Source organism: Lissotriton helveticus, chromosome 6 (assembly GCF_964261635.1).
Source record: "Lissotriton helveticus chromosome 6, aLisHel1.1, whole genome shotgun sequence".
NCBI classification, from domain to species: Eukaryota; Metazoa; Chordata; class Amphibia; order Caudata; family Salamandridae; genus Lissotriton; species Lissotriton helveticus.
The window spans coordinates 1933432495-1933446949 of record NC_136067.1 but is presented as its reverse complement, the minus strand read 5'-3'; the positions used below and the strand labels follow the sequence as shown (position 1 = coordinate 1933446949).

The 14455-nt window shown below is 43.4% G+C and overlaps 1 protein-coding gene across 6 annotated transcripts in view; it reads right to left on the bottom strand.

The window, feature by feature from the left end:
• The window catches only part of NCOA1 (nuclear receptor coactivator 1), a 986743-nt gene that overhangs the window by 71523 nt on the left and 900765 nt on the right, over positions 1–14455 (bottom strand). For all 6 annotated transcript variants that reach the window (XM_078649914.1, XM_078649919.1, XM_078649916.1 and 3 more), the window contains 3 exons: positions 9603–9771; positions 3807–4124; positions 2265–2366 (listed from right to left, as the gene is read on the bottom strand). In XM_078649914.1, the coding sequence (XP_078506040.1) occupies positions 2265–2366; positions 3807–4124; positions 9603–9771 (589 nt within the window). The remainder of the gene's footprint in view (positions 1–2264; positions 2367–3806; positions 4125–9602; positions 9772–14455) is intronic.

The window sequence follows — 14455 nt, the reverse complement described above, 5'->3', positions numbered from 1 at the left end:
CAAAGAGAACCTCTTTTATGCTTGCAGCAAAGGGTACCATTCAAAAAATGGGAAAGTAAAGGCGTCTTTCTTGCACGTTTGGCCTCGGATATGAAGAGTTTAGCCATGCCTACCTGTGTACTATAACATCCAGGCTCGTGTATCCTGAGACACAATCATCAGAGGAAGCATAAATAGGCTCTTTGGGGGCAAACCTAATTCAGGCATCAAGCACCTAGGAAAGTCTACGATTCAGAAAACTCAGTATCTAGTACCTGCAAAGTGCCTCTCAAGCAACAAGTGAAGGGACCATAGGCCAGGTTGAGACAATAACAAACGTTAAGGCAATGACCTCTGCTGTCTGTGAGAATTGCGTTGGGGTGAATAGGGCTATCTGGAATGCCTGCTGATCTTCAAGAAGGTTCAGTCAAAAGTGCTTCCAGCAATGATCTGAGATGACAAGTGATCTGCTCTGAAATGGAAACTTTTCTTAATGAGTTAAATAAGAGAATCCTCTTACAATGTCATTAGACTGAATGTCTAGGAGAACAGTGGAACCACAATCTGCAAACTCTGGTGCAAAAGCTTTATTTTAAATTATGCTATTTAGAATGTGTAGAGTACAAATGTCACCACATGTGGGGCCATATGCACTAACACATTTTCCCAATGGCACAAACTAGGTAAACCCTTTTAGGCCAGTTATCTTTTGGTGCTAGACACAATCAAAATAACGGCAACAAGAGTATATCACTAACAATTCGAACTTTCAAAAAAGGGACCTTTTACGATTGCATTTAAACATAAGATTATTTAGTGGCAACCTCATTTTAATAACAATGCTATCCAAATAGTACAGCCTGTACCATAAATGTGCAGTCATTCATGAATACTGTAGAACATCTATGGTAGTAAGGCAGGACTCTGTCGAGGAGCGTAGAGAATGAACTGGGACATAGGGGATCAGACTGACACACAAATATGCAATCTCAAATAATATTGAAAGTGTAGGGACTGAAATACAACCCAATGGCATTAAAAAAGATAGTGGAGACTGATCAACGCTGCAGAAAAATGCTCCCGGAAAGCCATAAGCAATGCTTTATGCAGTGCCATCGAGTGCCATCTACTGGACTTGCTCTCATCGTGTCAGTAGGTAGTGGTTTACATAACTAAGATGTGCCCTTATGCATGCCAGAACAGCCTAGTTCATGGGAGAGTTCCGTTCCATCTGGGTCACCTTTCCAATATGGGGTTTCATAGTCTGGTCTAAATCAGTGAGGATTTTCACGTTTGACTTCTCATGCTGGAAGTAGAAGGATGCAATAGCTAAGTGTCAAGAAACGAGACAGGTCTAGCACCGGATACCAAAAAGATGCCTGGTTATGAACTTTTAACTTTTAGTTTATTTGCTGTCAGCCAATGGTCGATGGCTCAGGCTCTTACTAGCACCTACCAATGAATAAGCCAGGTTCAGCTGGATCACATCATAGGTTTATTTCAAAAACATATGGCATAACATTCTAAGATTCTTGCAGCACACATTTACAGGAGATGAAGGCAGATGTGAGTGAAAGGATCACTAATGTTGAGCTTCATCTTGGAGAAACGAAAGTATCAAGGGACCAAGTTTAATTGACAAACTCCAATTTCTTTCAGTCTATACAAAAGAATCTTGAGCTCCACATTTCCGAACCCCCACCCAAGTCAAGAAGGACCAACACTCCCACATCGACAGATTTTGTCTCAGTCCTTAGATCGTCAGCCTGGAGAACAGGAGACTCCGATCTGTGCTGAATTGCTGATTAAAGACCTAAGCAACAGTCTACCTTTTTAAGAGAAATCTGGTGAACAGAATAAATCTCCAGGAACAATACGAAAGAAAAAACTGCGAGCCAAACCCGAAGCACACCACACCGAGTGTCCAGTCCTTTAGTGCAAAGTGAAAAGACTGAATGGGAAGTCAAACAAGTAGGGCCTCATAACTGATGCCCGTGTCAAGGGTCACACATGCACCAGTGCTTCTGAGATATTTTGGTACATTTCTCAAGGCAAACACAAATATAGGAGGAAGGCTGGTCAGAAGTTGTGTGAACTTGTATAACTGGGTACAAGTGTTCTGGATGCAGAGCAACATAGGCGTAAGATTGAATGGAGGCTGAAAAGATTCTGTTACAACATTTTTATCTCCTTGTCTCTTGGTTTAGCACAAACCTATAATACCACAAACAATGACAGAAAGTAAGTGAGGTCTTGATTTTCTACACAAAATAGTGTGGTGTTACCTGAGGTGACATCTGCTGTTGCATGCCAGGCCTCATGCTTATGCTGACTGGGCCACCTGCACCATACTGGTTGAGGATTGCCTGCCGGTTCTGCTGAAAGAGCTGAAAGTGAACAGCAAGAAAAAAGATAAACCATACTATCAGGTGAACTGTAATACAAAGACTCAATGATGGTGTTCTGAAATAACTGCATCTCTAGAAAGATGTAAGAAACTGCAACAGAAATTCTTGACCGCACTGTGCTATCAAGATGAAAGTAATGCTTTACAATACAAAATAGGACAAGGAGCTCGAATTCTATACGCTAACTTTATCCAGATTTTCACATTTTGTATAGGACTGATGTTATAGTCTCCACTCCACTACAGAGTTCTACTTTGGGATAAGGTGGAATAAAGACGATATTCAGTAGTTCTTTGTCTTTGTGCTAGCCACAATCTCTTTCCAAATGAAGCTTGGCCTACAAGCATTTCATTCTGGCACAGCACTATCACAGAAACAAAGCATGGGAGGCATGCAGGTCACTGACTGCTTTACACAGATCTCTTGCTTAGTATGCAAGTCGGTCGGTACATCAGAAGTATACATGTCAAACTACCAGTCTTCTTGAAAGGTTACCCATTGATGGACAACAACGATACTCAGACAATAACAAAGATAAGACCATGGAGAGAAGATTATTGATGACATAATTGTTGTCAATTGTGAATAACTCTTTCACAACAGCTCTGCCTGGATCCCACTAAGACCAGGTGAAACAAATTTGATACCAATTTAAGTCAACTGGGTGAAGGTAAAGCATTTACACAATGATATAGGAATACACTGTAAGTAGATGTCTTGCCATTATTATAAACATTTTTGGTGTTTTCAATATCTTCTACCTTTTGCTTTCTGTAAAATATTACACAGAAGTTTCACTATAAGCCGGGATAGGCTTTCTGGAATTCCAAGCGGTTTTCCCCAAGACACTGCATTTTAGCAGTGCATTTATGACAAGTGACGTCTTAATTTTTTGAACTTAGTTCATATCTGTATCAATATAAATAGCTGGCAACGGTGACTATGCATACAAGGTCATGTGATCACCATTTTGTATTCACTGCTTCAGTTTACTTAAGATTCATGAAACAAACATGCCACCAACAAAATGGTTACTGAACTGCTGTTCTAATGTTAAAGGTGCCTCTAAAATAGGAATAGAAAAGATAGCATTTGAAAGAGTGCGTATGAATGGGCATTTAACTGTTAATGATACAGCAATACAAAGTACATCAGTGTGTATAGAGTCTTTTTGTGAGTTTCTAGGAATCAATAGGCCCCACTGGACTATATGTCGCTCCCAACAAATCATTTTAAGGCACCACATGAGAAGTATTTAACTCTTTTAACGTTTGTGTTATGCCAAAAACATAAGATACCCCTATTAATCATCTTAAAAATTATCTGCGTGTCTATTTACCTCCAACAGAATGGTGTATGGTTCCCAAAAGCTGGAGAGAGAACATAACACAACAAGACACATTCAGGTTCAGGGCTCACCTGCTGTTGACCTTGTAGCCTCTGCTGCAGCTGTATTCGGAGTTGGTTTGGAACCCCTTGTGGCCTGTTTAAGGTTTGCCGTGGCTGCATGCCTACATTGGTTGGGTAGGCCCCTCGAGGCGGCTGTGGCACCTGCACAGGCATGGGTCCAAAAGAAGGCTTCTGGCGAACCATAGTAGGGAAAACACTGTGAAAACTGGCACTGGGGGAAATTGAGGGATAAGGCTGAGGGTACATGCCAGGTTTCTGCTCCATCATCACTGATGGTGCTGCATGCTGTGGAGGGTATCTTTCTGTTAACGCTTCCAGGCCTCCTCCCTATGGACACAGTGGACAACAGCAAAAAACATGATATGAAGAAGAGAAAAAATATAAAATTCAGCATTGCAGCCTGTGAGACACTACTTTGTAAGATGCCCTCCTCTTCTCTCAAAGGCGGTCCTTAAAGATGTGTTCTCTGACCCATAAAGAAAAAGTTTGTAAAGATTTCTGGTGAATACCTGCAGATCTCAGCAGCTGAGTATTCCCAAGTGGCAAATTGTAAATGTAAACCGTTGCATAGCTCGCCCTTAGTAGAAGGTGCTGCCTCCACCACAGCACTGCAAGTGAAGCCAGGGTGAGGCCACTGGAGCTATATAGCGCCCACCAGGGTGCACTGATGTCAGTTTCTCAACCATTTTTTTCCCAAGCCTTTAGCGGCAGAGACTAGGAAACGATAGAACAATCTGAGATGGAACGGTGCAAATTGGAACATTATTATTGTTGAATTATGACCGACCTTCAGTATGGGGTAAGCGTATGATCAGTAATAGATTATCTATCAGAAAGATTGCTACAGAAGGTAAGTTACATTTTCTTCTGATGGATACTTCTACCTGCAGATTCCCCATCTGTTGAAGAAATTCCAAAGCAGTACTTCTCCCAGGTGTTGAATCTGAAGGAGTGGTCAAACAAGGAATCCTCGAGCATCAAACGTGCAGAATGGCCAGTCCTTCTCATCTTTGAATCCAAGTAATAATGCTTAGCAAATGTGTGAAGGGACGCTCATGTTGCAGTGCAACAAATCTCAGCCACAGGAACACCCCTGGTGAGTGCTGATGTAGATAACTTTGCTCCGTATGAATTGCTGTTTATCAATGGTGTAGCATACCTTTATACGGAGTATAACCAGCAAGAATAAGTCCTTTTCAGAACAACCTTGCTGCCTGCATACCCCACAAAGAGCTGATCATAAGACCTGATCTCCCTTCTACAGTCAATACAAAAACTGACCACTCGCCTGAGGTCCAGCGGGTGTATCCTCTCCTTCTTGATGGTGGGGTGAGTTGGAGGAAAAAGGTAGGCAGGGTAGTGGAATGCTCTCAGATGAAATCTGCTGCATGCTTTCAGCTCACCGAAATGCTTCGCCAAGATAATAGCCACAAACAAAAAATGTCTTAAAATTAACAATCTCTACTTGCAAATAAGATGCTCAAAAGGAACATTCATTAAAAAGTTCAAAACCAGAAAGGAATGGGGGATCTTACCTTCTCTGTCAGGAAGTACTGATATAGGCAGCCATACCACCTTGAATCTCTACAAGGCCAAATTTGACTTTACCCAAATAGGCAAAATCCATCAAAAGGGCATGTCCATAAGACTTGTCAGCACATCTCTGGAGAGTAAGGTGGATCGCCAGGCCTGCCTCCTCAGGCCTTTTTAGGATCCCAGAGCTCCGACCACAGTATCTACTGTGTCCAGGCCTACCCGCATATTCTTCCATGAGGTATCCTGGTCATTCCTTACCATCTTTGCAAAGCATCCTCTAAGATGATCTGGGATACCCGGGGTCACCAAATTTGCTAACTCCACTGTTTTGGATTCCCTGTCTGGAGGTACCATAGTTAATGCACTCAGATTCTGCTTTCTGTTGAGGTGAGAATGGATAGGAAGGATCATCAGGCCTATATTCCCTGGAGATGAACCTATTAACTGCTAGAGCTAATGTAGGTTTATCCCTCACCTTCCTAAAGGGCTCAAGTAGAGCTTCATTAAACAGTAAGAAAGGCACTGATGTAGATGAAACCCATTGCAGAACCTCTGGTAAAATGTTCTCATTTCACTTCACTGTGGGTAACTCAAGCTCCAATACTTCTGTTGCCTTCCTAAGCACTGCATTGAAGGATCCCAGATCATAAGGGGAAAGGCCATCTGGATATTTCATTTCTGCCTCTCGTGACGTGACCAGCCCACTGCAATTTGGAGGGCAAGATAATCAGCAAGTCTATTGGATACTAGGCAGTCACAAACAATTCCTTTATAGTTTGCAAGCAGTGCTGGTGTGGGCCTGGCTCAGGCTGGGATAACTCCTTGTGACAGGCCTCCTTCATTATTCTTTCCCTCTTGAACTGTAGAGAATAGCCTTTGGTTTGAGAGGCTTCTTTGGAGGGGCAGGCGACTGTGGTGTGGTGGTGTCAGCACTTGTAGAAGCTCTGTAGCTAGCACCAAGCCAGGCATCGGCACTGAAGCTGGCAGACACTGTATTGGACAAAGACCTAGAGCTGGGATGAAGCCAATCGTTATATAGTGTTGAGGGTGGGCCGACTGCCGTAAATCCATTTGGAGTCCCGAAACAAACACATGGGGCCCAAAAGTGCACCAGAGGGGACCACAGTCTGCTTGTAGAGTCCCATCATGGAACTGAGGAACTGAGCTAGATCAGCTCCTGGTGCCTGGAAACTTTGGCTACGCCTTTATCAGTGTCAGTACTGCGATTGGCACAGGCAACAAGAGGTTAGTTAGGGGATGGATGAATGGTGGGCACTTGAGAAGGCTGCGCCACGAAAGGAAGCTACTCAGACAGTGTAATGTTTACATGCTCCCACTATTAGAAAGACTCTGCAGGAGGTGATCAAATCCTCGACTGTACTGTGGTTGAAGGGAGTGGCCGGTATGCTTCCTTTTGGAGTTTTCTCGATTTTCTTTGAAGACTTCGATGATAAGGATGAGGTCGACTTCCAGGGAGACCTTGACCTCAATTGCTGCCAAACCTGTCGGGGTAGCAGGCCAAATAGATTATGGCCTTTTGCTCTTAGATGACCTTGGGGTGCATGAGGCTGCATTTATTGCACAACTTCAAATCATGCCTCGACTCTGCGCATCACAGGCACACCTTGTGAGAGTCTGAAATGGACATCTGCCCATAACAATTGCAACAGGATTTGAAGCCACATTTTCTTAGCGCTGACATTTTCTTAGCCTTGCACTTAATTTTTAGGAAAAAAATCTCAGAGAAAAAACAATGAGAGAAAGAGCAGTTAAAGCAGCTTAAATCTGCATTGAAGGGTGAGGAAAAAGTGGAATGACATCAGTGTGCCGTGGTGGTACGTCACCATATCTTTACTTCCGGTGCTAGGACCCTTTTCTGGCATGAGAGAGCTATGCAAACGTTTCCAGATCCAGTCTGGTGCTTGGGCATATGCGACAGGTGAAGGATCTGCAGGCAGAAGTATCAATCAAAACACAAAAGAACAGGAGTTAAAAGATGGGCAAGTACTAGGCGTAGTTAGAGTTACCCTTTTGCTTTGTTTTTCTTTTTCGTCCCGTTTCAATAGTTAATGTATGGGGGAACGTTCTTGACTCAGAATGTACATGGGAAACAGAGATAATGTCGATACATGATGCCTGATATTAAGATATATGGCTGCAAGATGCTAAATACCCTGTACTGTGTGTATAACATCAATAAAATATGTTCTTACAAAAAAAACACACAAAAGAACATTTGCTGGAGACACAATATTCCATACTATTAATCATTTGTGCCACCAGCCAAAATTATAAATTAGTCTACATTACCATATTTTGTAGCTTATATTCCAGAATCCTTCAGGAATTTTAATTATACCTACGATTTAGGAGAATACATCTTAATCTAAATTAACATTATACTATGAATTCAAAATTAATATTTTATTTGAATTTTTGGAACACACTCAATGCAAAATGGTCTACAGTAATATAATTACGCATTAAAGTCATTTTGCTTCCAATTGCGCATGTGTTTCTTTATTCATGCCAATTATCAAACTATCCTTGTATCTGTATAGATTAAATAAAGTCTTGAATTAATAGAGGACAGCCAGAAAGACAATCCTTTGTGTCTCAAGAAGACAGTTGAAATAAATTAACTGCATTCATGTCTCGTGGAAATTTAGTCTAGAATCCAAATCTATTTGGATTCCTTTTGTCTTTAACTTAGGTTTTTGGTTTTCTCTTCGTGAACAAGTTCAAAGGTCAATTACTTGTGTAGTTCTGGTTTACTATTGCACAAGTCATTACGAACAATGCTCAGTGACTGGATAGACTGTGCCAATATTTCCAAATGCCACAATATGTTGGGCTATATTGCTGTTTAACTTTTTTGGTACTGCATAGAGATATGTTCATGGACAAATCAATATGCAAGTCACACACTTTGTAGGTAATACGCTGCCTAATTGCATACCACTTTATTGAACTTGTCACTGTTGAGACTCCATATCAATAGTCCAATCCCAAAGAATGTTATGGTACATAAAAAATACATTGTTCTTCAGAAATTGAGAAGGACTTAAAATAGCAATGCATTTATAATTTGGTAGGGACGTGACAATAAAAAGACTGCAGCCCTGATCCTGTTCCAAACGTTCCAAGTTTCTTCAAAACGTGTTCTTTACCGCAGAAGCCCGATTATAATATATAATGTGAACATTCATTTGTAATTATCACATCGTCCCTAGCCATGCGCATTACTCTTGCTAGTCTCCACTGCACACTTACGCACTAATGTCTGTATAGATCAACAGAATATCCTCTTTCTTTTGTACTCTAGCAGACATAGCTGCAGGGCTTCCATGCGCAGTTTTGCTTCTGGTCTCCCAAAATGTCATTCTCAAGTGTTAATTGCTTAGAGCAATGTGTGTGACAAATTGTGTTGCTGATATTCTCTTTATCAGCTTATTGTCTGTTGCCTATATATTTGAAAATAAAAACTCAATGTCTGCCCAAATATGTTTGCAAGTATGTTTCAGAAGTTGCTATGCAGTGTTGCGGCATATTCTGGCAGTATTTAAGCAAATCCGTTCCATAGTAGGAAGAGACAGCGCATGTGATACAAACTCATTAATGAGTGTTCATTCCAGTTGCTACTACTGTTTTGACATGCACATGTTCTTGCTGCATGGCCCATGATTAATTTGCCATCTGACATAACACATCCTGTCTCTATAACATTACTTCATATTTGAAAGAAAGTGATAATTAAATACGTCTTTATTGTTAGTAAGTACATATTTTTACATTTCCAAAACCATCTTTGAGGGGGAAAACAAGTGAATTTTTCATTTATGAGACATCTTAGAGCTTGTATCATGCATACTTCTGGTATATAAAGCAATTACATCCAATGTCACATATAGACAACTATTACCCTCGGAGGTATGAATTAGAAAGTTCAGAAATGTTTCCACCATCAGAGCAAAATAGTGGTGTAAAAGTACCAATTAAAAAAGAGGCTCACTATGAGGGGACTGTGGCAATGGAAGACCAAACACATGGGTTTGGAAGCCATCTGTGTCCAGCGCCATGGTTTGTTGATCAAGCGGATCAATTACACGTTTTGTCAGTGCTATAGTAGTGTAATAAACCATGGGAAATAATGTATCAGCCGCTGACTTTAGTGAATGATTTCTGGTGATTTAAAAGATGTTTTAAAATAAAGCACACAACTAGCGGGTCAGTGAAATGACCTTTGTAAAATATTAGAAAGTTCATTACCTGGACAAGTTTATCAATCCCCAGGGCCCTGTCTAGTTCAGCTAGCTCAGTCTCATCCTTGCCGCTCAGGAAGGACACAAGCTGTTCAAAGAGGGCTTTCTCATCATTGCGGCCTTCAATGGTTGTTGGTGGGCTCAGGAGGTCGTCCAGTGGGGAGCTGAGACATGGGCTAATAGAAAAGAAAATATTAACAGTTATTGGACACAAATAATACCAAGAAGGCATATGTTTAGGTATATGTAAAGAAAGCCATGTGAACCCTGATCCCTTTCACCACGTAGGAAATATTGTTCAGGTTCAAGATTCCCCAGCCTAAAGTTTTACTCCGGTAATTAGACTTCTAGCTATATCACCCTCACCGCCCAACAACCCCATCAAATTGACCTTTTCGAGCTAATGTTTAATTTGACAAAACTACGTGACCCAGCAAAAAATAAATATCAAATTATGCCACATACATTATTTGTAAATATATAACAAATTGTAGCTTTACATCACAAGTCCATAGCATTTAATGACAGCAGAGATACAAAAAAAATTGAGTGGCTGGATTTGGAGTGAAACCACAGCCAACCGTAATGGACCGCAAAGAGGAATACTGAGACGGTGCTGGAAAGGAGGCCACAAAGCGTAGCAGCCGTTTCCAAGCAGAAGAAAAGTTTATTCTTTCAGCTATGTATGAGAAGCAGATGTAAAGATCTGGCAACAGTTTGACTGACAACAGAAAAGAGTGAAACCTCCACCTCACAACAATAGCCCTACCAAGTTCATTCATTCATTAATCTTTATTTCGGCGATTTGCCATAAAAGATACAATAAAATTGATTCCACACAAACAACAATATATTACATCAATGTCGAAACAGCAAAAGATACAAAAAAGAAGCCGCCACATTTTCTGGAAAGCAATATAGAAATCACTGCTTATTGCCTCAATCAGTCTAAAATGTTACTAAAAACAGTATATCAATAAAACTAAAATCTTACATAAGTGCCGTAGTATTAGATTGAGTAGCGCAAACAAGGACGTAATTACAATGCCCTGGAAATTAGGAGCAGTCTCTTGTGCCAGGCTGCCTCTAGAAATTTGGCCATCGCAAACACAGTTACTTTAGATAAGTCAGTTTTCAGGATTCTAAAGGCCTCAGAACATTTACGAAACCCTAGATTTTTACATAAGGGGATTACCCAGAACCTTCTGGCCGCAATGTAAGCAGGACAAAAGAAGACTAGATGCAGTTCGTCTTCTAACCTGCAATTGCAGCCAGGGCAATTCTCCGGGGTCGGTTGTTTCCATTTGCTCGTAAATGCTCTTAACGGGAGAGTGCTGTATCGCCATTGGAGGAATAGCTTCCGGGCCAGATTGGGGAAGATATCATCAAGGACTGGCTCAAATTTGTAAAAGTCTTTCACCCCCAGGAATGTGTTAGCCAGAGAGTCTGGGCGAGTACCCTGTGTGTGGGTTGCCAGGTTGCATGCATAATAGGTTGCCACCAGGTGTTTCCGGGACATGCCCTGGCAGGCAACTACAGGATCGCTCCACAGGGACGGAAGGCCCAGCCGGGCAAATTCAGTTTTTATATATTTGAACCATGGAATATTCTCTGTATCAGGAAGAGCAAGGAATCCCTGGAGTTCCTGCCTATGGTTGGCTAACTCAGGAGTGGACCATAATCTTCTCCAAAAGGTTAATGGTTTCACACCCACCACTTCATCCAAGGGCTTTAGACCCAGATCCAGCCTTAATGGCAGGAGCGGTGTGCTTACCGGTAACCTTAAGAGTTGCCTAAGGAATTTATTTTCTAGGATAACCAGATCTTTTCTACAAGCATATCCCCAAAGTTCACTACCATATAGGATCGCTCCTCTGGCCTGGAGTCTATAAATCTCCAGCGGAGGGGCTAGCGGCCTAATGGATGATCTGTTAGAATTTGCTAGCCTGATTATGCCTCCTGTTGATTGCGCCAGTCTGAGCTGTGACTTGACCTGGGGATCACCCCATTCCAGTTTATCATTAATGGTCACGCCCAGATACTCGAACGTATAGACTCTTTCTAGTCTATTCAGGCCTATGGTCGGATTAGGTCGTGTCTTTTTGGGGGGGTTAAAGATCATATACTTGGTTTTCATGGCATTTATTTCAAGACCATGCTCTTGGCAGAATACCTCGAACCCCTCCAGAATGCGCTGAATCCCCATAGGGGATTTTGAGAGCAGTAGGGTGTCATCCGCGAATATAATCGCGGGCACCCTAATGCCACCAAGCCTTGGTGCATCTGAGTTAATGACGTTATTTAGAAGATCGATTACCCCATTGACAAAGAGACATAACAGGGTCGGTGCAAGGACACAGCCCTGCCTTACCCCTCTGCCAACGGGGAATCTTTTGGATAGATGGCCCATCCTCCCACACCTTACCTGTGCATAATTATGAGTGTGTAAGCGAATGATAATATCTAGGAGGGCATGGGGGATGCCAAGTTTAGCAAGTACCGTCCATAGTTTACTCCGCGGGACCAAATCGAATGCCGCACGGAGGTCGACAAAGACGGTATATAGGGTACCCCCCTCCACCCTCACCGTCTACAGAAAAGAAGGGCCAGCCGAAAAAGTTGGTCCGTGGTTGACACCTTGCTTCTAAAACCCGCCTGGAATGTGCTCAAGACTGAGTGGTCTGTCATCCAATCTTGGAGGCGGTCGAGAATCAGCCCCGCAAAGAGTTTTTGCGAAACGTCAATGAGGCTGATTGGCCTATAGTTGGCTGGAAGCAGAGGGGAGCCCTTCTTGAAGATTGGTACAATCTCTGCTCCCAGCCAAGTAATAGGGACCGCCATACCTGCAAGGATTGCATTGAAAACTATTAACAGGTAGGGAGCCCAAACCCTGGGTTGGTGCTTAAATAAATCACCCGGGATCTTATCTAATCCGGGGGCTTTCCCAGGAGGTAATTTAGATATTGCATTGATAACCTCACCTAATGAAAACTGCAAAGGCTCATCGCCTTCCGTGTGTGACGATTGAACATTTAGCCCACCCGGAGAAAAAAGGTGTTCAGATGATAAGCCGGCTTGCGGCTTGCACAGGCCCGGGGCAACCTCTTCATAGAGACGACGGAAGTGATCCTCCTACACCGAGGCCGCAATATTGGCCTCAACAGCTTGAGTCGGCTCGGCTGATCCTGTTCTCACAATCTGCCAGAATTTGCGAGCGTCTCTTGCCTGTAGAGAGGCCAGCATGTTTTCCCAGTTGGAATAGTCCCAAGCCACCTTCGCCTTATGGATGGCTTGCTTCAAGTCCGCCCTCCTTGTCCTGTTTACCCCTACATCCCTGGGGTGCTTCAGTGCAGCGAGCAGTTTGGCCTTTGCCTCCCTGCAGGCTGGATTGTACCATGACTGTCTTTTTGCCCTGGAGGGCCCCTTCCTCACAACTGGATTCAGGAGCTCCACGAGGGTACCCACCAGGTCCGTATGAAGGGAGCCCAACTTAGGGAAGAACTCTTCTGAGGGAGATTGATATATAATTATCCCTACAGATTCTAATGTGGGGAGTATCCTCTCATAGAGCTCGTGGATGTGGGCAGGATTGTCTAAAAGTTTGGTCCAACGAACTCTGCGTCTGTCGTTAGTTAGGGTTAGATTATTGTCTGGTGTTGCCTCATCCGGCTGTTTATCCATGGGCCCGCATGGCAAGGCCAGCGAGAGAGTCAGCGCATTATGGTCGCTCTCACTTCTTTGGACCACCTCAAAGGCCAAGACCCTATTCCAATCCAGAGTCTGGACCAGGATGTAGTCCAAGTGAGACTCTTGTCCGGGTTTGTTGAAGGTCGGTCTAGAAGAAATATCCCTCCCAGATCTGCCATTACAAGCCCTCAGGGCGTTACTAAGGGTAAATGCCAGAATTTGTGTCACTAAGGGGGTCCATGGTTTGGCCGGAGGACCCGCCAGTTGCGGTATTCCCCACTGATCATCCTCTTCCCCGAGAGCTCCCTTCAATGTCAGGGTGAGTGGCTTAAACTGGCAGTTGAAATCGCCCCCTACCAAAATCCTAGCACCCTTTGGAAGTTGAGCTCCTCAAAGGTGGGTGATGGCAATGTTAGCCCCACCGGTCTGGAATATACATTGATCAGTGCGAGTTTTGTATGGTTTAACCATTCCAATAATACGCACTGAACATCCAGAGAATTGGTTTTGAGTACCCTAGCCTTGCAACCTAAATGAGATGCCACCCAAATGCAAAGGCCCCCCGAGGGCCGTCCTCTCCCGACCCATTTAGCTGGAATGGTAAAATTCGCATAGGCTAGACGCAATTTGTCCTCCCGTGCCCATGTCTCCTGAAACATACAAACGTCTTGGGTGTCGATAAAAGACCCCCAGTCAGGAGAGTCTAGTTTGCCCTACAGCCCAGCTAAGTTCCAGGAGAGAATAGACAGACATGCTATATGCCCACTTGAAGCCAACGCAAGGGGGTCAGAGGGCGAGGCCACAGTGGTAGATGGCAGCTCAGGAAGGGGTTCAGTAAATTGGGCTCCCCGTTGATCACATCCTCGCCCATTGGTTTTGTTTGGCCACCCCTGGACTGATCAAACTGTAAACTTCAATCACAATTGTCTATCCCCGAAAAGGCATCGAACCGGTTTGCTGTCTCCAATGGTGTAAAGGGTCTCAAGTGATCCATTCTACTGTTGGGGTTGCTCTTTGATCGGAAAGGTACCATTTTCCACCCAAAGGGGTCCGCAGCATGGGTGAAGTCCGGGGCTTGAGGCGGGTAACTAGTGTTGTAGGGCAATGGGGGGGCAATGTGGATGGGTATCTGGCCACCGGTGAAGGTTGGAGGAAACACCAGGGATCTTGGAT